This window comes from Pteropus vampyrus, unplaced genomic scaffold (assembly GCF_000151845.1).
Source record: "Pteropus vampyrus isolate Shadow unplaced genomic scaffold, Pvam_2.0 Scaffold201, whole genome shotgun sequence".
Taxonomy (NCBI): domain Eukaryota; kingdom Metazoa; phylum Chordata; class Mammalia; order Chiroptera; family Pteropodidae; genus Pteropus; species Pteropus vampyrus.
This window is the reverse complement of record NW_011888982.1, coordinates 2180870-2205331: the sequence shown is the minus strand read 5'-3', so window position 1 is coordinate 2205331 and position 24462 is coordinate 2180870. Positions and strand designations below refer to the sequence as shown.

Sequence of the window (24462 nt, the reverse complement as noted above, 5' to 3'; positions counted from 1 at the left end):
GAACCAAACACAATGATCAATTTCTCCAGCCTTGTCCAATCATCCAGTCAGTAGCAACCAAGCCTCCAACTCCTTAGTTTCCAAGACAACTGATTTTTTCTTATATGATCTGTATTACCAAACACCCAGAGGGCCAGATTGTTAAAACCATTAGCTTGCCTGTGTCTCCAGGACTTGCGACTCACTAAAATAAATCCTTACTTTCTTTGCTGCCGAACCTGCACATATCTTTTCTTTGACTCAGGTGCGTGTAAGCAGAGGGACCACTTTTGTTCCCGTAATATGATCAAAGTAGTTGGATATTCAGCCATAAAAGGGAATAAAGGACTCTTTCACACTATAACATAGATGAGCCTAGAACAAGTTCTGCTGAAAGGGAGCCAGACACAAAGAACACATATTATATCATTTTATTTATATAAAATATTTAGAAGATATAAATCCATAGAGACAGTATACAGAGCAGATTAATAATTGTCAGAGAGTAGGGGGAAAGGGGAATGAGGAAAAACCACTTAAGGGGTAATGGATTTATTTCAGAATGTTGAAAATGTTTTAGAACTAGATGGAGGAGGTGGCACAACACTGGGAATAGGCTAAATGTTACTGAATTGTTTACAATTGTTAATTTTATGTGAATTTTGCTTCAATAAATCATATTACAAATCACTTACAAAATTTTTTAAGAAAAAGTATAAAGTTATACTTGTTTATCACACTTTAGAGTTTTAAAACTTTACTGAATCATGAAACTGAAAGTGCTTTTTATAAAGGGAAAGCGGATGTGAGATAAGCGGTTGGATAATGTTGTTGACAGAGGTGACCATGACAATACAAATTTTTTTTAGAAATGACATAATTTTGTTCCACATAAGTGTTTTGTGTGAACTGTTGCAGAGCAGATATGCAAATCTCATTATTGTATATTCAAAGTCAATATAACATATTCAGGATTATTTAACTTTGATTCCTTGGTTCAACTTATCTTATTTTTTGAATAAAATTACTAACTCAAGAAGAGTTAAAGTAGTTTCTTTTATTCTGAATATTCATAAGAAATTTAGCTGGTTACTGATATAGATAGCAGAGATCCTTCCCTCTCTGGATGGCATTCTGATTATATTTTTCAGGATGCATTTCACAGAATTAGTAAATTGAGTTCCTCTGTACAATTTTATATTTATGTATGTTTTTCTTTGTTCACTTTACAATGCCTTAATTTTGAAGCTTTTTCTTTTATATTTACTTTTGGAAAAATTCACTCTAAATAAAGAATTTAGTTGTTCTGTAGAGATACATAGCATTAATTTGCTTTAAAATTGACAATGTTAAAAATTTACTAATATACTTTATATATTGCTAGAAGATGCCTTAAACAAAATAATAATGCAAGACGAGAAATACAGATCTAAAAAATAAAGAGAAAAAGTATGGAGGAATAACAACTCTTGTTTTCTTATTTTGTCAGCTATTGTTTATATGGTCAACATCTCTCTATAAGTGGAAACTCTCTAAAAATGATTTTCTTGAAAAATTAAGCAATTCTGTCATGATAATCACCAAAATAGTGCCATGTAGTCACTTTTGTATTGCCATATCCTCTAATTCTGAACAAAACCTCATTTTGGTTATTGTTTTAATTAAAATCATTTAACAATACACCCTTTATTAAGCACCTTCTGTTCCATTCATGGTAATAGGTGGTAGGTATATGAAGGTAAGTAAAATAGACATAGTCATTGACTTCATAGAAATTAAAGTTTAATAGGGAGGATGAAAAATTAAACCATTGAAATAAAAGTAGCCAAGTGCTATAAGTACATGACAGATAGAATCCAGCTTTTTTTGAAGGGAAGGAGAAAAACCCTTCTTATTGGAAGGGAAGTTTAATCTGCCATATAAAAGGCTGTTATGTGTTGAAATGTGTCACTCTCGAAATTGATAGGTCAAAGTCTCAACCCCTAGTATATCAGAATGTAACATTATTTGGAAATAGGGTCATTGCAGATGTAGTTATTTAAGATGAGTTTGTGGTGGAGTATGGCAGATCCCTAACTCAATTTGACAGTCGTTCATATAAAGAAGGACACACACACAAAGTGATCCCTATGTAGAGTTTTTAATTATGCTACCATAAGCCAAGGAACCACCAGGTAATAGAAGAGAATACCAGAATGGGTCTTTCATAGTACCTTCAGAGGAAACATGGCCCTATTGATGTCTTGACCTCAGATTTCTAGGTTCCAGACCTTTAAGCTAATAGATTTCTATTGTTTAAGTCATTCAGTTTGTGGTACTTTGTTATAGCAGCCCTAGCAAACAAATGCAAAAACTATGAGAAATTTCAATTTGAGACAAATGAGAAGAAAAGAAAAGGAGCTACTGGATACTTAGGATTAAGAGTCCTATTCTTCTTATGGTTAAATGTGGATGCCACTACACACCGATTAGAATGGCCCAGATTTAGAACACTGAAAACACCAAATGCTGGTGAATACGGAGCAACAGGAACTCACATTCATTACTCTTGGAATGCAAAATCCTACAGCTACTTTAGGAAAAATGTTTGACAGATTCTTACAAAAGTAAACATACCCTTACCATATGATCTAGTAATCACTCTCCTTAGTATTTACTCAAATAAGTTAAAAACTTATGTTAACATAAAAGTGAATTCATGTAACCTCTTGAATTTAAAAAAATTGTATTGTGGTATTTTCCTTTAATAGAGTTCACATTCCAAGAATATGTTCTCTTTCTTTTTTTCCATACGTTCTCATGCAAAGAGTAGTACATGACTCATGCCTAGAAAATTCTAAACCAGGTTAGAAGTGCTTCTCACAGAAGACTGATGGGCAAAGGGTAAAAATGGTTATAGAACATTTGTGGACACAATTAAAGGAATTAGAATTGGTATTCTCTTGAAAGTGAACATACCCAAAATGACTATGAAGAGAACTGATCTCAAAAAAGAGAGATAATAATCTCAAAAGATGACATATTGTACATTTCAATTTTAGAAAGAGAAAACTGTGGAGACAGAAAACATCAATACTGGAAAGGGGCTGAAATTAGGGGAAGGATCTGTCTACCAAGTTATTTATTGATGAAATTAAACCTATCTTATATTTTCATCTCAGTAGTGGTACACAATCATACCTACTTATCAAAAGTTACAGAATTGTATTCTGAAAAGGTTGGATTTTTGTATCTAAAATTTATATTAATTGATATTAACATATAAAAAAGAGTATTCTTGAGGTCATGATCCTTTTAAAATATATACATAATTCTATTCTTTATTAGTATAGTTAAATCTTGAACAACACCGTTTTGAACCACACAGGTCCACTTTATATGCAGACATTTGTTACTAAATATACAGGCAGTGTTCACAACCTCATGTTCACCCAATCGTATTTTCTCTCTTTGATTAGGAATCTGCAGATGTGGAGAGCCAACTCAATGCATTTTTCTACACCATTTTATATAAGAAACTTGAGCATCTGTGGATTTTGGTATCTACATGGAGTCCTGGAAACAATCCCCATGGATATCAGGAGACTACTGTAGTTACGTTTCTGGGGAGTCAAACATTATATGCAGATTTTTGACTGCACAAGGTATGGCAACCCTAACTCCTGCATTGGTCAAGGGTCAACTGTATCTAGTTAAATTTTAAAATTCCACATTTTTCTATTCTTGTTCATATATATGCCCCAAACACAACTATCTATTTATTTTATATTATATTTTTGTAGGAATAAATTTATAGAAGCATTTAAATCTATATATTTGTACATCAATTAATTTTCTTTTTATGTCTGTATAAACATATATATGTTCATATATATACATATATATCATATATATCTAAAATGAATAGTGCATATTTTTGTGGTTTTAATATCTATTTGTTTTGCTTTATTTCTTGTATTTTTTATGTATGTAAATTAGCAAAGGGCATGTACTAATTTTTCAGATATATATTTTTTCAAAGCAAACAAACAAAAAACAAAACATAAAAGGAGAAAGATGTTCATGTGATAACTGGAATAATATAGATATCAGACTTGTTTTTAAATGATTTATATAACAGTCACTTTTATGGCACTGCAATTAGCTGAAAGACAATTATAGTCTTGTATGACATAAAGTGAAGAGCTGCTTCTCAGTTACAAATGACCAGATAATAATGCCCTGTCAGAACGGTCTTCTCAATATAGATTTAGTTCATAATAAACTATTGTGAAAATAGCTAAGTTGTTATGCTTTCAATAGTTGTAACTCTGGTTGTTTAAGTAATTTGTCAAATAGCATCTTTCTTTGACCTAATATTCATGAATATTGATGAACCAGAACAGATCATGTCCCAAAAGTTTCTCACTCAAGGCAGACAGCTCACATCTGCTCCTGTTCATTGGAGTTATGTCTCTCAAGATCACGATTTAGTATATGTAAAACTTACAAATCTAACCCAAGAAGTGAAAACACGAATATAATAAAAAGGTTTTTTTAATTTTCCAGTATGATTCATTAAAAAAGGTACAGTTTTATTAGTAGCACATTAATAAACTTAAAGAACAAAGTGACAAGTTATTGTCACTAATATTATTTTATATTTTACAAACATCCACCAAAACAATTAAAAATGAAATAAATATATTTACATTTCATATTTCTGGAATTTTCATTGTATTTTAATATATATATAAAATATATAACATTTGCAATATTTATTTATCTTCAAAAGGAACTTCAAATGTGCAAATATGTGAATTATGATCTTAAAGTATTAAGGAATAAGAATAAATCATTAACAACAGTTTTAGAGGTATGAATAAAGCAATTCCTTATGGAGAGCTGATGAGTACAGTAGCATTAAGAGTGACAAAAGATTTGTTATTACATCAGAACATCTACACTTACCTTTAAAAGTTAAGCACAAGATTGTCCTTGTGCTTTTAAAGCTTCTCTACACTGCTGATTTCTAGCAGTAATTCTAAATAATTGCTAAATTATCACTTTCCACAAAAATAAATCAAGCTTCTCTCAAATCTAAAATTCCATGTACACAAAGTTTATGAACAAGCTTTGTCATTTTAAATGAGGGAAATGGTGATCTATAAACGAATGCACCCAAAGGAAAATTTCTCTTCTAACATGGCCAATACGGACTTGATGTTTGTTTTCAAGTAATTACTTTTCTACTTTCTAAATGACAGTTTTGTGAGCAAAAGTTTTAAAATTATAAGTTGGTACATGCTTAGAAAATGGATAAGAAATTATTAGCTAATTATTCTTCTTTAACAGTAGTGTTGGATGATAAATGTTAGGATACACACTAGGTTTATATTATCTATTAAAGTATTTTTAAGTAAATACTTGTTGCTATATAACACATTTAAAATTGCCCTGCTTTAATATATTTTGACTTAAATTAATTGTTATTCTTTATCAGGCAAAATACATTATTATAGTAGTTAGCAAAGATTTAAAATAATTGAACTCTCTTCTCTGACCTAATTATCTGCAATATAATAGTCTCTTTGAGCTTATGCTATGTACACTATAATGAACACTTTAATGTGCATGGTATACAATGGGTATACACACACAGACACACACACATACACCAAGGCACTGGAGGGGTTAACACAAAATTAAGCATTCTGCTGTTAAAATGTGCTCTAGTACAAACTAGATTTTGATAAATAAATCTCATGCATATAAACCTAAATTACATGAGAAATAGAGATTTATCTGAGTATTTTTCATTTTTAAACTGCCTCATTCAAGTAATCCAAGTTATAACAAATGACAGTGACTAATCATTGCACTGTAAAAGAAAATGTTAAATATTATTTGCTAACTAATAAAAATCAGAATAATATTTTTGTAATAAGTGGCTTCTCTAATAATCATACTAAGTAGAAATTTAGGCCTTTTTTATCAATAGTATAAAAATAAATATAGTGTTATCATAAATTTTGATTCAAGGTACAATTTACAATGTAAATTTAAAGTATATTAAGTACATATATTTGAAATATATCCTTTTAATATAATTTGCAGTTAATGTTTTATTATATATACATATATGTATATGTGTATGTGTGTATGTGTGTTGTGCAAGGAAATATATAATCATACATATCTAATTGTTCACTTTTTCCTTCATCATACACATAAGCATAGGCTAGATATTTACGACATAACAAAAAAAGATGTTTAAATAAATTATCTTTTTGTATTTTTAAAATGGAAATTTTTACATAATCAGACATTAATTTTTAATGGTTACATTGCACTTATATAAAGTTTTAAAACTATTTTTTTTTCTTTTAGCTAACTATCCCATTTCATATTGCCTGTGGACCAGATTATCACACTGTGGACACACAGGCATTACCCCAAGTTAGGGCACACTGAGTTACAATTCTAGTTACCAGCAGAGACTCCATAATGAGCTGTCTGCTACTGTTTCACATCGCAATGTAGATAACTTTCTCTATTTTTTCTCCATAAGCTCAATAGTGGCCTACTGAAGCCTGTTTTAGTGGGATTCTAATTTTCAAATGACTATTGTGTTTAATCGATACATCGTGAGGAGTAATTCCATGGTTTTGCCCTAATTACAGTTATGTATTTAGTTTTTTGTTCAAAATAAATTATATCGAAACAGCATATTGTTGAATTTGCTACAATTCTTTTAATAACGTGTCCTAGATCAACCTTAACACTTGTCCAGGTTAAATTATGAACCTTCACTTTTTTTTAAATTTAATGTTCTTCAGAAGCAGATGCGAAGCGAATTGATAATTGATGATTATAGAAATAGTTTGATGTTAAATTTTTAATTATAATGTTAGCGCCATTTTTACAAATTATTTTGTTTCTTTCTTGAGTGACTTTTACTCTCCTATTTTTTAAAAAGGTAAATCAAATCACTTTATTAGCTACTTGGTCATTTTCACAAGGAAATATCTAATTTTAATGTAGTTAGGAACACATGTGTTAATAAAAAAAAAAAGGATTATTTTTTCTTTTTAAATAGATAGCTGGTTGTTTAAAAGCAGATCTCAGTAACAGCTGTAGTGAAGGACAGAATGTTTTCCACATTATACAAATAGTTATTTAATACATGGGATCTGAGTCATATGCATATACTTCCAATGCTTTCAAATTTTCAGTCTCTTCACATTTTCATTCTTTAGACAATATACCTAAAATCACTCACATAGTTTGGTGTTATATAATCCCTTTTTATGACACTGTAAGACAGACATTTAAAACTTTATTTTCATATCACACCTTATTTTCTCATAAAACATTATACAAAAATAGAAAAATGTACTTTAACATAAGTAATAGTTTTAAGACTGCTTTCTAGAAAGATTTCATTTCACAATTAGCTAGCAAGGTTAGGAGTACAAGGAATTATTTCTACACTACATTTGTTAATATTTCCTCTATGAAAGTTTTTGGGGACACTGAAAATGTATGAAGAATAATAAAGCCCATTAGATAAAATATAAATCTTCTTAAATAAAGAGAAGAACAAGAGGTTCATGAATGTTTTCATTGTTCATAATTAAATTAATACATTTTGTCATATTTGGTTGACATGGCAGCAAGTAAAACATTTAGTATCAGTGATGCAAAAGGAAATAGTCCATTTCATACTTTGTCTATCAGAGGTCAATATTATAATTTTGCAATTTTTAGGAATATTTTACAATAAGATGAACAAAATTGCAGTTCTAATGTCAAATTATGGAATGAGAATGCCAAGAGAAATCTAAATCAGCAAATTAAAGTGCTTTGTTTAATGAGACTTTTTGCATGCTAGTGTCCTTGCTGTCATATGTCTTTTTTTTTTTTTTTTGCCTCCTTATGTCCCTCATAATACAATTATAGGGCATTAGTTTATGATCTGAGCCAATGTGTATTTTGCATACAAAATAATCTAAAATACAGAATAACCATTTAATTGGTGTTTTTATTTATAGATAGCTAACAATTTTTATATTATTTACATAATTCAAATTATTTACTTTTTGTCTTCAGTTTTAATGAAAGCAGTATACTGGTACAAATCCACCAGGTGAGAAACAAGCTGTTTTACTCTTTTATGATTATTCACAGATGCCTTCCAGAATAGAAATGTTTTTGAAATCCCTTCTGACCTTTTTTTTTTTTTTCTCCAGCAGAAATTTTAATTTGACTTTACAGTTGACTTGATGATATTATTGTTTCTTCAGGGTCTAAAATGAAATATGTTTATTAATTTTATATAGTCATGGTAAGTGGAAATACAAAGCTCAATGTATCAAGTCATGTACTTTGTTTTGCTTGTAGTAGCAGAGCTGGCAGCAGCAGAAGCAGTGACCTGATTGCTTAAAAAGAGTGGGTCCAAACAAGCTACTTTGGCAGCAAAGAAAGAATGAATGCAATGAAGAACAGCAAATAGATTTGAAAACTCCAGCTCCTGAAAAGAGAAATGAGTCAGACAAAATAAAAATAAATTTCTTTAAAAAATTGATAATAACTAGACAACTAGATAATAACTACACATTTTTTTCAAGTGCAATAAACTTAACTAGAATCAATTATATCTAATGTATGAAAACTGTAGAAATACTTGTTAAATATATAAATTTCATATGTATTGCAGATTTACCTCAAAATATGGTGGTGTAAGAGCTAGAGGAATGAAGCATTCTTATTATTCATAGAAGTCACTTCAGTATTGATAAATGCATAAAACATTATTTGGACAGATTAAGATTTTATTCTTAATAAAATATAAGTAAAGAGAAACATGGGAGTTGTTTAAAAAGTATTTTTTTCTCTTTATACACACGTCAAATAATAAATTTGGAATGGGGCAATTTAAAAATATTTTCCACTATTCTTTAGAATGAGTTAGTATTTGTCATAGAATATTAAATATGAAATACTGAAAGTAAGGAGATATGCATCTTTATAACATTAGAAGCCACATCATTCAATTTCAAAAAAGAGTGCATGCCTTAATTTTAAATTTAAATAATTTTAATGCTCTATTTGGTTGTTTAAAATTGTTGTACGTGATTGTTGAAATTATGAGTATACTAGATAGATTTTAAAAGCTGACATCACAAATGTCTCTAGGAAAAAATGTAAAAATATTTTAATTTCAAAAGAATCAAAAGAAGACAAATACATATTTGTGCTTAATGAAGTCTATATAATAAACTTATCCTAAAGAGGACAGAGGCTGATAAACCGTACGAAATTGCTGATGAAATTGTTGTTTTATCATTATGTATTTGTAATAAAGAACTCAGAATTACATTTGATATGTACATTATTGAGAATATTTTCAGTTTATAGTATGTAGCAATGGAAAATAATTTTAAAAATATCCAATTAGGACATGTTTTAATATCTTCATGTGCCAAGGAACTGTTAAAATAATTCATTTTAGGAGTATTTTTTCTGGTCATGCCATAGCAGTGCAATAGAATTTAACATAGATTCATAGTTTTGTACAACATAAGTAAAATACCTATGTTGCCCCAGTAATCCCCTTCAAAACTTTAGCATTTCATAGCCAGTTTTCTATGGCACATGTTGACTTATCCTAGAGAACAGCAAATATTTCATTTAACTAATTTAATTTCCTAAATTGTTTCTCCATAAAAATTATTTTAGTTACTTCATCGGAATAATTTCAGAAGCTTTAGTTTTAGCATTCCACTTTTATGGACTGTTACTATAACTATGATATGTTATTGTTCAACTAAAGGTTTCCCTTTTGTCTTAACCCCCAAATCCTCCATTCAGCATTTCATTTTTTGTGCAGTCAGCGTATTTCTCCTGCAGATTTTGAATCTTTTCTGTGTCAACACATATTAAGTCCACCAGATATAAAAAGAGTGGGAAAGTTTTTGAAAATATGACATGTGATTGTGTGCTATTAAAAAAATAAAATTAAAACCATGTGATTTATTCTCCATGAAGGGGAAAATATTGTTGAATGTTGTAACTGGGCAAAAATATAACAAATAAATTCTCGAAAATAATTCGGACACATTTTTCTTAAATTGGAGACTATATCTTGCTTATCAAAAAACAAATATCTAAACATACAGAAATTTTGGAAAGATTAATATTTTCAATTATTTATGCCTTGTCAATTAATGTCAATTATGTGATGTAGATTGGCTCTTGAAAATTTTTAGAATTTTGCTCAGAGTGGTAATAATTGAGTGGTAAGCAAGAAATAATTGGCGTTTAGGAGAGAAAGGAGGCAAAGATGTGTTCAGGTTTAACTCTTGATTCCAATGTCAGCTCATCTTTCCTCAGCCTAAACGATTACCTTTGACAATGACATTCACTCCTAAGGCTTAGACGATTACTTCTATATAACTACAACCTTCTTTTACTCATTTATAATGTGAATCCTAGGCCTACATGTCAATCTATCTACTAAGCATCCACAGATGACTTCTACCAAGTTATTTACTACCTCCTTGTAATAAAGCTCTTCTAAATCCAATGAATCTCATTAAATATTAAGTTCTCTTCAAATTTAATCAATTTATTCAATTTGTAATTATTGATGCTTACTATGCATCTAGTCTTTTTCTTGGTGAAAAAATATGGTAGTGAGCAAAAAACAGACAAAAATAAGTACTAATGGGACTTACATTCTAGTGGTGGGGGACAAAATATAAGTATAGAAGTAAATTAAATATGATACTTCTAAATATGATAATAGATACAGTCAAGAAAATAAAGCAGGAAAGAATAGTCAAAAGACATTGATGAACGAAATTGAATAAAACACAAAAAAAGAAAGATATTTTATGATCATGGATCAAAAAAATTAATATTGTTAAATGTCCATATTACTAAAAATGATCTATAGATTCAATGCAATCTTTATCAAAATTCAATATCATTTTTTTCACATAAATAGAACAAACAATCCTAAAATTTGTATGGAACCACAAAAGACACTAAATAGCCAAAGAAATCTTGAGAAAGAAGAACAAAGCTGGAGGCAACATGTTTTCTGATTTCACCTATACAACAAAGCTATATTAATCAAACTAGTATGCTACTGACATAAAAACAGAAATAGATCAACAGAACAAAATAAACTCCAGAAATAAACCCACATATATATGGTCAATTAATTTAAAACAAAGCAGGCAATAATATACAATGGGGAAAAGATAGTCTCTAATAAATGTTGGGAAAACTGGACATCCACATGCAAAAGAAAGAAACTGGGCTAGTATCTTATACTATATACAAAAATAAATTCAAAATGAGTTAAAAATTTCAATGCAAGATCTGAAACCATAAAACTCCTAGAAGAAAATATAGTCTATAAACTCCTTGACATCATTTTTGGTGATGAGTTTTTGGGAGTCCGATACAAAAAGCAAAGAGAAAAAATAAAAATGAACAATTGTAATGATATCAAACTAAAAAAAGTTTCTGCATAGCAAAATAAATAATCACCAAATAAAAAAGAAACCTACTGGATGGGAAAAATATTTGCAATATCTGATAAGGGATTATTATATATTATATATAAAGAACTCATACACATTTTAATAGCAAAAAAAAAAAAAAATTCAGTTAAAATGTGGGCAGAGAAACTAAACAGAATATTTTCCAAAGAAGACATACAGATGACCAACAGGTACATAAAAAGATGATCATCAGAGAAATACAAATAAAACCATAATAAGTTATCACTTCACATTTGTTAGAATGGCTATCATAAAAAAGACAACAAATAACAAGTGTTGGCAAAAATGTGGAGAAAAGGGAATGTTGTGCACTCTTGGTGGGAATGCAAATTGGTTCATCCATTATGGCAAACAATATGGCCGTTCATCAAAAAATTAAAAATCAAACCTTCATATAACACAGGATTTCCACTTCTGGGTATTTATTTGTAAAAAATGAACACATCCCCATGTTCATTCAGCATTATTCACAATAGCCAAGATATAGAAACAGCTTAAGTGTTTGTTGATGGGTGAAAAAAGAAATTGTGATTATATATAATTATACACGCAAACACACAATGGAATATTCACCCATGAAAAAGCATGATTCTTGCCATTTGCAACAACATGGTGAACATTGAGGTCATTATGATAAGTGAAATAAGTCAGAGAAAGAAAGAAAAATAAAGTATGCTGTATCTTATATGTGGAGTTTAAGGGAAAAAAAGCTCATAAATACAGAGATCAGATTGGTTGTTGCCAGATGTAGGAGTTGGGGGGTGGACAAAATGACTTAATTAGGTCACAAGGTATAAGCTTCCACTTGTAAAATACATGTCATAGAGATATAATATACAGCATAGTGACTATAATAATGCTATGTTGTATATTTGAAAGTTCCTAAGAGAATAATCTTATGTGACCTCATCATAAAAAAAAAAAAAATTGTAACTGTATTGTGATGAATGTTACCCAGACATATGGTGGTGGCCACTTCACGATATATACAAATATCGAATCATTATGTTGTACACCTGAAACTAATATAATGTACATATTATTTATACTTGTTTTTTAAGAAGTCATTTTAATAGCTTCATAATTTCAGAAAAAAAAAAACAAGATTAAATTTGTTTTATCACATATACTTTAAAAGTATATACAATAAAAATAATGTCCAAGTTAAAAATTTTAAAAATCTAAAGTATTTCTTTTGTGATCATCATATGCCTAGATATTATTTTTTAAATTCATTTTGCTAATAGTTTTTGTCTAGAATGTTTAATCTGTTTACTTTAAATGTAATTACACATAAAACAAAATTTATATCTATCATTGCTATTTGTTTACTATATATCTTAGTCTTTTTGTTCCTTTGTCCTTTCATTACTGCTTTCTTTTATGTGTGGATATATTGTCCAAATACATATATAATTTTAATTATGTATTAAATATAATTCAATGCAAATTTAATTACATATAAAATACATATTAATTGTAATTCTCTTGTTTCTTTTAATATATATTTAGTTATTCTCTTATTCCAGAAATATAATTAACATCTTAACAATCTAGTTCAGATTAATAGCAACTTAATTTCAATAGTATTAAAAATTTGTTTCAACATACCTCTCTCCTTTATGTTATAAACCTGATGACAGTTTTATAATCATTGTTTTATGAAACTGTCTTTTAAAACAGAAGAAAAGAATTACAAGCAAAATTGTATTTGTATTGTTAATTATATTTAATTAGGTAGTTCCCTTTAACAGTGCTCTTAATTTCTTCATGCGGATTCTAGTTACTGTCCTTATTTTATTTTTAAGAACTCTGGTACTTTCTGTACTATAGATCTACTAGTGACAAATTATGTTCTCGTTGCTGTTGTCATTGTTATTTAATCTAGTAATGACTTATTATTCCTTTTGTTTTCGTTTATTATGAAAAATCATCCATTAATGATCCCATGTATGATTTGTGTTATTTTTTCCTTGCTGCTTTTAAGAGTCTTAATTTTGGGTTTTTGAAAGTTTAATCATGATGTTTAATTCTCTTTCTATTTATCTTACTTGGAGTTCACTGAGCTTCTGGGGTGTGTAAATTAAGTTTTTCATCAAATTTGAGATTTTCATTTATTTTATTCCTTCAAGTATTCTTTCTGTTCTTTCTTTCTCTACTCTCCTAGAATTCTCATTGTGTATATGATGGTACACTTGTGGACCTTTTTCATTTTTATTCTTTATTGTTTTCCTGTTCCTTAGACCAGATAATAATTGACCTGTTGAGAGTTAAATGTATTGAACTTTTCAAGTTCATTCATTCTTTCTTCAAAAACTCAATTATGTTCAATTCCTCCAGGAAATTTTGTATTTCAGTTATTGCACTTTTAAGTTACAGAATTTCATTTGATTCTCTTTATTATTTCTATCTCTTCATTGACATTCTCCATGTCATGATACACACCATACTTTCAGTTCTTTGGGCATGGCTTTCTTTAGTTCTTTGAATGTATATGCAGTTGATAATTCCAAATTTTTGTTTAATATGTCCAACAGGCGGATTTCCTCAGGGAAATTTCCTACTGAAGATGTATTTTATTACATAAGGGCCACTATTTCCTGATTCTTTGAATGTCTCATAGTTTTTGTTTAAAACTGGACATTTCAAATAATATACTCTTGAACTTAGATTGCCATCTCTCCCAAGGGGTTGCTTTTGTCACAGTTTATTATTAAGTTGTTACTGTTCTTTGTGTGTGTGTGACTTTCCAATAGTAATTCATAATTTTTAAAATCTTGTATTTTTTGTCAATATTGCCAATAAAGTCTCACTTGTTTAGCTTAGTGGTCACCTAATGACTGGGCAGATATTTCTTTAATGAATTGAAGCAATTTCTTCCAACTTTTCCATGGGGTTCTGTGTGTATTTTATGGGGATCCTTCAATGATCTGGCAGTTTACACCTCTTTTTAAGTTTTACTTCCTTATTTTACAAGCTCATATGATCAGCCAGAGCTGAGACATTAAGGGATCTTTCCTGGTCATGCACATAGCTCTGCAATGTGCCCCTCTAGGTTCTCAGAAGTATATTGGAGTTTTCCAAAGCCCCTTATTAATATCTTATTCATTAGACTTTTCCTCCACATTTCCTTAGTTTCTTATTAGCCTTAACTGGTATCATCAACTCGGGTAGCTGGAATCTTAAACAATTACTGCTAATTGTTTTCAATAAATACCTTAGGGCAGAGTTTTCCCAATGAAAAATGTCTAAGTAATGTCAAATAATGAGAAGCACTACAGATGAACTTTTTCAGGGGATTGCCAAATAAATCAAATAATTACAATTTTCTGGCCAAAGAGCTTTTAGAGGTGCTCCAAGCCCAGTCTACACTCTTCAGTGGCTTCTGGTCCGCTGTTTTTCACAGCTATCATTTTTTTTTTTCTAGGTGACTCATTTTCAAGGTGATAATGAATCTCTGGAGTGGGTGATTGAAATAGGGCAAGTTAAAATGCCATGAAGCTCTTTATTCTTACCAAGATTCATCTGTTTATTTTATTTTTAATAAATGCTCTACAGTTACTACAAACTTTTGGTTAATTTCCAGAGTTCTGAAAAATTAATTCTGACAATGTTGACTGTTTTCTCATTGCTTTTTCAGAGAAGTGCAATTTCAGAAAACCTTTCTGTGTCACTCTGGAAGTTCAATCCACATTGACAATTGATCTCTTAAAATACCTAAGGTACAATGATTTTCAAAATATATGTGGTCAATAATATCAACTCATTTGTATTGCAATGTTTATGGACATAGATTAGATTTCAATCTACTTTTTTTGGACTCTTTTATTTTACTTTCTTCATCTACATTATGGATCCCCAATAATAACAACCTATATCTCTTTGTGGTTTGGGTTATTGATTTATTATGTATTCCATTACAGAGCTTGGTAAATAAAAACAGAAACTTTTTAATTGCCAATCTATATTAAACTGCTCGCTTTTAAAATCTTAAGTACCTCTAAAATCTTGATATAATATAATCTTGTTTGATAATAATGTCTTGTGTCATACCTTTAAGTTAATTTAAAGAAAATAAGATTCTGATATATGTTAATATCATGTTTGTATCTCTTTTCTAATATAAAATTATTTAGTGAATGGTAATATATTTAGCGAATGTCTTGATACCCTTATAAAATTGAAGGAGACATGAATGTTAAAGTAAAGAAACTCATCTGGGGCATTGTTAGGCATAATTTTAACAGTTAATTCTAAAACAAATGCAAAAGACTAAATAATATTTGCAACTTCAGAACAGTTCCATGGTACTTGTTTCATCAACTTATAATTTTTAGGTTGAAAGAGTTTATTTTTTCTATTTTTCTAATACTTGCATATATTTATATTTTGTTTTTATTAATTTATTTTTAATTATAGTTGACATACAATAATATGTACAATATACTGATTATACATTTATATATCATACAAAGTGATCACCCTAAGTCTAGTATACATCTGGCATCATATATAGTTATTACAATATTATTGACCATATTTCTTGTGCTGTACCTTACATTCTCATGACTATTTTTATAATTGGAAATTTATATATTCTTAATCTCTTTCACCTTTTTCACTCAGCCTCCAACACACCTTCCATTTGGCCACCATTACATTGATTATTTTAATTTTTTCTATTATTTCTTTATTATGAGAAGATAACACAGTACCTGGTTATTATACTCTGTATTTTAAGTTAATCTGCATTTTTGGAAAATGTTTTCAATTATATCTTTTTTCTTAAAATTCTGATTTTCAAAATGATTTTTGTTATATGAATTACATAAAATTTAATTACATTTCTTCTATAGGTAAAGGTGGCTTTTGGCAAGAAGGAATAAAGAATCAAAATAGCTCCCCTTGACAGCTACTTATTTTGGAGGGAGTTAATTTATTTGTTTTACCTAAAAGATGTTAATTTAAATTTTATAGCTTATCATATTAAAAATAAATATTCTAAAACCAACATAGATGGGTAAATGAACTTCAATATCTCTGTGGAGAAAATAGAAGACTTGAAAAATAAATTATGAAAAAGAAGGGGAAAAAATCTAATATAAATAAAATGGTTCAGAATCCTCAGTGATTCTCAGATGGTTAGAAGCCCTTTTAAAGGTAGAGGCACATGTTGTTCAGGTATCTTTTTTACCATATATTCCTTTTCTTAATCCAATTAATAGTTTGAAATGATCTCAGCTAAAACAAGCAGTATGTAAATTACACACACACACAAATTGACTTTAATCCCCTCCATACACACTTTATTTCTAGCTGCTTCAGTTTCTTTTATAGTATGATGAAGGACCTGTACTAAGAAGTAGGTATCCTTGCCCTGTCCTTGTTTTTCTTCTCCATTATCTAAAGGGCCAGTGCTCTGGACAGTTTGTAGTAAAAGGAAAAGAACTTTGGAATTTTAGAAAACCTTTGGTTCAAGATGCCAAAAAGAGTCAAAAATTGTGAAAAGCAGGATATATAAGAAGCAGATCTTTTATTTCCAGTGCAGAGGCATATCCTTCATCCCAAATACCTACCCAGTTTTTTAAATATTAACTTCTCCTATATGAGACCTCAAGTGCCATAAAAATTTGTTAACCTTACCAGTTTTTCTTTTCTGAAAGGCAAACTTCAGCATATTGTGAATTCTTTAGTGGGGATTTTTTACAGACACTTACAGAGCATACAAAATGGTTTATCCACTTTATTATATACTCAATCCTTACCTTCAAACCACAGAATGCTTTGTCTCTAGATTAATCTTCTAAGGCAGGAATTTTATCCAAAAATTATAATGAGAAAATGAAGATTTGTAGAGATTATCTAGAAGGTGGCATTACTGAAAGTCAATTCTTCAATTTCTTATTTGAGTCTTACTAAATCATAATATATGTGGAAAGATATTTTATGGCAGCATACAGTCTCTGAGACCCTGGGGGTTGGGGCAGGAAAAGGTTTGAGGGAAGAAGCATACAATGACAGAGTCTATTTAAAAGATTTCCAGAAGGGTGCTTTAAAATGGCGTAGACGATAGAGGCTCTGTTCATCTCTCCAGCGACCAAATCAAAGTTGTGACGGAAACAAGGAGCAGCAACAAAGAAAACTCACCTGGGATTTAGATGAACAAGCCATACAACTAGAGAGAAATCCAAGAAAGCACCCTGCAATGGTAGAAGGTAGGACAGGGCAAGGACGCGGGACGACCCGTTCCAGAGCAGCTGAGTGAGACGGAGACTGAGGCGGTGACAGCGGCAGTGGCAAAAGCCTATTAAAGAGGCCGTGTCCACGAGTGAATTTTCATAGGACAAGCCTGCTCACTCTGAGCACCAGTGCCAACTCGGCTGCGTGCAGGGGGCATGAGGGTTTTACAGTGAGATAGTCAGAGAGAGGGTCAAAGCGAGATTCCCTTGGAATCCATTGTTCTCTGATGAGCCCTCCCCACTCCCAGTGTGTGGACGTCATCAAACTGGATAACAGAGGTCGCTCTACCCAGAGGATTCCCTGAAACCCTGCCTCCCCTAACCCGGGCCCCACCCAAGACACATCCAGGTATATACTCAGTGAGTCATATGCGCCTTGCTGAGCAGTACCTAGACTCACATTGGAGGCAGCTGGCCTCGGTTTCTGGTGTGGCCTTTTGATGCAACTATAAGCACAGTCTCTGTGGATTGCTTACTGAATCTTGACAGGTGGCTCCAGAGGGGTAGAGGCTTGTGCTAAATTTGGACTGCAGCTGAACCCCTCTCAGGACTGTGCCACTGGACATCTACATCACAAATCTGCACTAATAAGACCAGGAGAGTTAAGAGCTTTGCTTAGTACATAGACACAGAAAGACAGCCAACATGAGAAGACAAAGAAGCTGAAACCATATGAGAGAACAGAATAGAGGTCTAGATAAAATACAGTCAAGTAATTTAACAGATGAGGAGTTCAAAACACTGTTTATAAAGATACTCAATGAACTTTTGGGAAATGTAGAGAACTCCAACAAAGAGATAAAAAAAAAAAAAACATAAAAATAGAAATGGAGATTATAAAAGGGAACTAGTCTGAAATGGAGAACACATTATCTGAGATGAGAAGTATATTAAATGGAATAAACAAAGTGAATAAGGAAGAGGATCAAATGACCTATAGAGTGGATGGGAAAGTCAAGGATACTCAATCAGTGTGGCAAGAAAAAATAAGCCAAGACTATAAAGATTATTTAAGGAGAATATGGGACACTATTAAGACTCCAAATACTCGTCTAATCGGCGTAAGTGAAGAAAATCAAGATGTTGAACAGCCGTTTGAAGATATAATGATGGCAAACTTTCCTAACCCAGTTAAGGAAATGGACATAAAACCCTGGAAGCTCAGAGGATTCCAAAAATCAGGGATCCAAAGAGGCCCACACCAAGACACATCATAATTAAAACGCCAAATGTTAAATGCAAAGAAAAAAAATTTAAAAGCAGAAAGAGAAAAACAAAGAATTATATATAAGGTAACACCCATGTGACTGGCAGTTGATTTCTCAAGAGAGACTATGCAAGACAGAAGGGTCTGGCAAAAAAAAATATTCGAAAGAATGAAGACTCAGGATATACAACCAAGAATAATTTATCCAGCAAAGTTATCATTTAGAGTTGAGGGACTTCTTTAAGAAGAAAAAACACCTATCAAAATCATTAATAAAGAATGGTAACAACTACATTCTTATCAATAAGTACCTTAAAAGGAAAAGAATTAAGTGTTCCAACCAAGGGATGGAGTAGCTAAAAGGATAAGAAAGCAAGACCCCTACATATGAAAAGGAAGGGGATGGAAAAAGATATTGCTGTGATGAACCTAAGAGGTATTTAAGTCAGACAGAGAAAGATAAACACTATATGATTTCACTTATATGAGGAATTTAAGGAATAAAAAGAACAAATTAATCAAAAACAGACTCATAAATATAGTGAACAATTTGGTGATGGACAAAGGGGGCGGTTGGAGGGTTGAGAGAATGGGATGAAGGGTTAAAGAAGTACAAATTAGCCGACGGATGGTCACAGGGATGGGAAGCATGGCATAAGGAATGCAATACATTAATACATTGGCTGGGTGGAGGGTCAGGGGAGGGAGGGAGCAATTGGGGGGATCATTTTACTAACTATATAGATGTCTAACCAATATACTGTATACTTGAAACTAATTAAAATTTTTAAAAAATTAAAAAATTAAAATAAAAGTTTTCCAAACTATGCACTGCTCTAAATAGATAAGCAATTTTCCTTTCCTTCTCTTATTGTACTGTACCAAAAATACTACCTTGGCTCCCAGATCTCAAATCCAGTAATTTAGAATTAATATGCTGTATACATGAGTTTAGGAAATACATGTATATATTTTTTTCTTTAACTAAGAAATTTAGTTATGTACAACTATGAGAATATGTTAGTAATCTTTGATTGTCTATAATAACAACATATATAAATTACTTTTTAAAAGTTTAAAGTAGCAGTAAAATGAGATTTTATTGTAAATTGTCAAATAAGTACAATATTGCTCATGATTTCAGTTAGGAACCATTCTTCTGTTCTAGGAAAATTCAGAGAAGTTTAATGAGGCTTTGGAAAATAGATGGAAAACTTATTAAGCTTTCTGAGTCATGAAGTGAAAATTTGAGTTTCTGCTTTCAAAGAAAAAGTATAGCAGGCTTTTGTATTATAATATTATTCTCATATAGTTGTAAGACAACATCAACAACAAAAAATTAAATTCCTTCAAGTTCCACATAAAACTACATGCCTTTTTTCAGTATTTCTGAAACTTCTTTTTACAATGAAAAGTTAAATATAATTTAGAATGTTTAATCTTGTAGTAAATATAGTAACTCAGACAATCATGTCCCCCAAACAAACCATATTTTTTTGTTAAATAACCTCTGGTAATAATGTATTTGCCTTGTAACTGGGAATGTACATATGTATTATTAAATTAAGACATGCTTTATCAAAAATATTTGCTTATCACATGTGGCAAGATCTGAGTTCACTCTCTAAAACAGTTTATCACTTTTTCAATTATTTTCAAAAGAAAAAAAAAATTGTAACAGCTTCCATATTTAACCCCCTTTTTTGACCAATATTTCAAATGTGGCTCGCTTTTCATTTCATTTCATAGAACTTTATTTTATATCTTTGACATGTAAAAATGTATACATTTAAAATGTATGAATTGATGTTTTGGTATATGTATACATTGTGAAAAGAGCACAACGATCAAGCTAATTAACATATTCTCACCTCTACATAGCTACTGTGTACATGTAGATTTTATTATAAAATCTATCCTTATTGCAAATTTCAAGTATAAAATACAATAGTGTTAACTATCATCATCACATTATACATTAGATTCCTATTTACTTGCATAAATGAAACTTTGTACCCTAGGATTAACATCACTCCATCACTCCATGCCCCCAGGCCCTGGTGATGATCATTCTACTGTACATCTACATTTGAGTTTGACTATTTTAGTTGCCATGTATAAGTGAGATCATGTAATATTTCTTTTTCTGTGTCTTGATTATTTCACTTATAATAATGCCCTTCAGCTTCATCCTTGTCACAAATAGTAGGATACCCTCTCTTTTAAGGTGAATAATATTCTATTATGTCTGCCAAATATATATCACATTTTATTTATCTCCTCATCTATCAAAGGACATTTAGATTTGTCCCATATATCTTGGCTATTATAAATAATGTTATAATGAACATGGCAATGCAGATATCTCTTCATGATACTAACTTTATTTTATTTGAAAATATACCCAGAGGTGGAATTGATAGATAATTATGATAATTCTGGTCATTCTATTTATTTTTTGAAGAATGTTTATACTGCTTTCCATAATAACTGTACCATTTTACAATCCCATCAACAGTATATAAGGGTTCCCTTTCTCCCCATCCTTGACAACATTGTTATGTTTTATCTTTTTGATAATAGCCACCTAAATAGGTATCTCATTGTGGTTTTATTCTATGATGATTAGTGATGTTGAGTACATTTTTATATATTTGTTAGCTATTAAAATTCCTTCTTTTGAGAAGTCTATTATGCCCTGTGCTAAATTTTGAAATTGAGTTATTTGTATTTTTGGTATTAAATTGTATGAGTTCTTTCTATACTTTAGATGTTAACCCATTATTGAATATACGGCTTACAAATTATTTTTTTCTCATTTTATAGTCTATTTTCTTGACTTTTATTTTTTATTTTTTTTTTTTTATTTATTTGCATTGATTTATTTACTTGTTAGAAGCGTTTTAGTTTGATGTAGTCCCACTTCCCACTTGTCTATTTTGGCTTCTGGTGCCTATGCTTTCAGTGTTGTATCCAAAAAATTATTGTCAAGATCAATGTCAAGGAAGTGTTTTCTATTTTCTTCTAAGACTTTTATGGTTTGAGCTTTTACATTTAAGTTTTTAGCTCATTTTGAGTTCATTTTTATGTACAGTGTAAGATAGCAATCCAAAATCATTCTTTTGCCTCTAGGCATTGCGTTTTCACAGCATCTTTTATTAAAAATATTGTCCTTTCATCGTGTGTTCTTGGAACCCTTGTCAATGATCAGTTTACCATAAATGTATGGGTTTATTTCTGAAATTTCAATTATGTTACACTGGTCTATATGCCTATTTTTATGCTTGTACCATATTGTTTTAATTACTTTAGCTTTGTAATATAATTTGAAATTAGGAAGTGTGATGTTTCTAGGTTTTTTCTTTTTGAACAAGAGAAATATTACATGATCTCACTTATATGTGGCATCTAAAATAGTCAAACTCAAATGCAGATGTATAGTAGAATGATGGTTATCAGGGGCTGGGGGGAGTGAAAAATGGAATGATGTTGGTTCTAGGGTACAAAGTATCATTTATACAAATAAGTAGTGATGTAATGTATAATGTGATGATTACTTTGGCTATTTGGGGTCTTTTGTGGTTCTATATAAATATATTTGTTTTAAATTTTTGTAAATATATTATTATAATTTTATAGGTATTGAATCTATAGATTAATTTGGATAATGTGGCTATTTCAAGAATAATTTTTTCTATTTCATCAATATAATATATTTCCATTTATGTCTTTTAAATTTTTCATCAATGTTTTATAGACTTCATTGTACAAGATTTTTACCTCCTTAAGTTAATTCCTCAGTAATAATCTTTTTGTTGCTATTGTAAATGAGATTATTTTCTCAATTTCCTTAGCTCATTGTTAGAGTATAGTGATACAACTGATTTTATATCAATTTTATATCCTGCTACTTTAGTGAATTTGTTAATTAGTTCTAACATATTTGTGTAGAGTCTTTAAGGTTTTCTATGTATATTATCACGCCATCTGCAAGCAGAAATAACTTTACTCTTTCCTTTCAATTTGGATATATTTATTTTCTTTTCTTGTCTAATTGTTCTGGCTAACACTGTCAGTGCTATGTTGAATACTAATGGCATGCATGGGCATTCTTACCTTGTTCCAGATCTTAGAACAAATTCTTTCATTTTTTTCCCTATTGATTATGATGTTAGCTATGGGTTTTTGAAATATAGTTTTATTATGTTGAGGTATCTTCCTTCTGCACCTATTTCGTTGAGTTGTTATAAAAAAGAAACTTTGTCAAATGCTTTTGTACATCTAATGAGATAATCATGTGGTTTTTATCTTTTATTCTGTTAATGTCTTATATCATATTAATTGATTTTTATGTTGAACCATCTTGTATTCCAGACATAAATTCTACTTGGGTATGGTGTATGATCTTTTTAACATGCTGTTGAAGTTAATTTGCTAGTATTTCATTGAGGATTTTTACTTTAATATTTACCAGGGTAATTGGCCAGTGGTATTCTTTCTTTCTGTGTCTTTGTCTGGCTTTGGAATCAGGGTGATGCAGGCCTCATAAAACCAATTTGGGAATGTTTCTTCTCTTATTTTTAGAAGAGTTTAAAGTTTTCTCTTATGTTTTGAATATTAGAACTTAACCATTTTGGTCCTATGCTTTTCTTTGTTGGAAGATTTTTGATTATTGATTCAGTCTCCTTCTTATTTGTCTGTTTAGATTTTTTATTTCTTTTCGATTTAGTTTCCATATTTTTTATGTCTCTAAGGAATGTATTTATTTCTTCTAGATTACCCAACATGTTGATATATCTGTTGTCAATAGTCCCTTATGATATTTTTTATTTCTGTTATTCATTGTATTTTTTCTACCCAAATAGAATGTTTTATTTTCCACAGAAATATATGTAAAATATAATATTAAATCCATTTAAGACTAGCCAAGACTTGATATTACAATTTAAATACTCAAATATTTTATTCATAAGGTGTTTGGTGAAAGATTTACAATTATATGACCATTGATATTATTAAGCTATATCAATAAAAATACAATCTTTTTAAATAACTATCCCCAAACCAGCAATAAGCAAAATAAAAAGTGAACAGCATCATAAACTACTTAGTAAAACCTTGAAATACCAGGAGAAACTATTTTAATATAAATCTTTTAGACATAATTCCTAGGCTACATATTTGCTTATCTACATAAAATGAGATCAGAGTGAGAAATACAAAATAAGATTTTGATAAATGAATACTATTTAATATTTTAAGGATGAAAAATGTTCTATTGGATCATAACTAATGGAGATAAAGCAAGGCAAATTCTAGTAAAGCAGGCAGTGGCCTTCTGATCAAACTGTTGTGGGATTACAATTCCTTTCTAAATAGAAACTATTGCAACTCATATTTCAACCAGAACTTAAATTTATTTTATGTTTAAAATTAAGAATAAAAAGTAAAAGTTTAAAAGTTACATTGTGTTAAATTCCTT

At 30.1% G+C, this 24462-nt stretch overlaps 1 protein-coding gene across 1 annotated transcript in view; it reads right to left on the bottom strand.

Moving 5' to 3' along the window:
* Window positions 1-8332: 8332 nt before the first annotated feature.
* The window catches only part of SNTG1 (syntrophin gamma 1), a 280357-nt gene continuing 264227 nt past the window's right edge, over window positions 8333-24462 (bottom strand). The window contains exon 17 of the mRNA XM_011372125.1: window positions 8333-8491. Within this exon, the coding sequence (XP_011370427.1) occupies window positions 8333-8491 (159 nt within the window). The remainder of the gene's footprint in view (window positions 8492-24462) is intronic.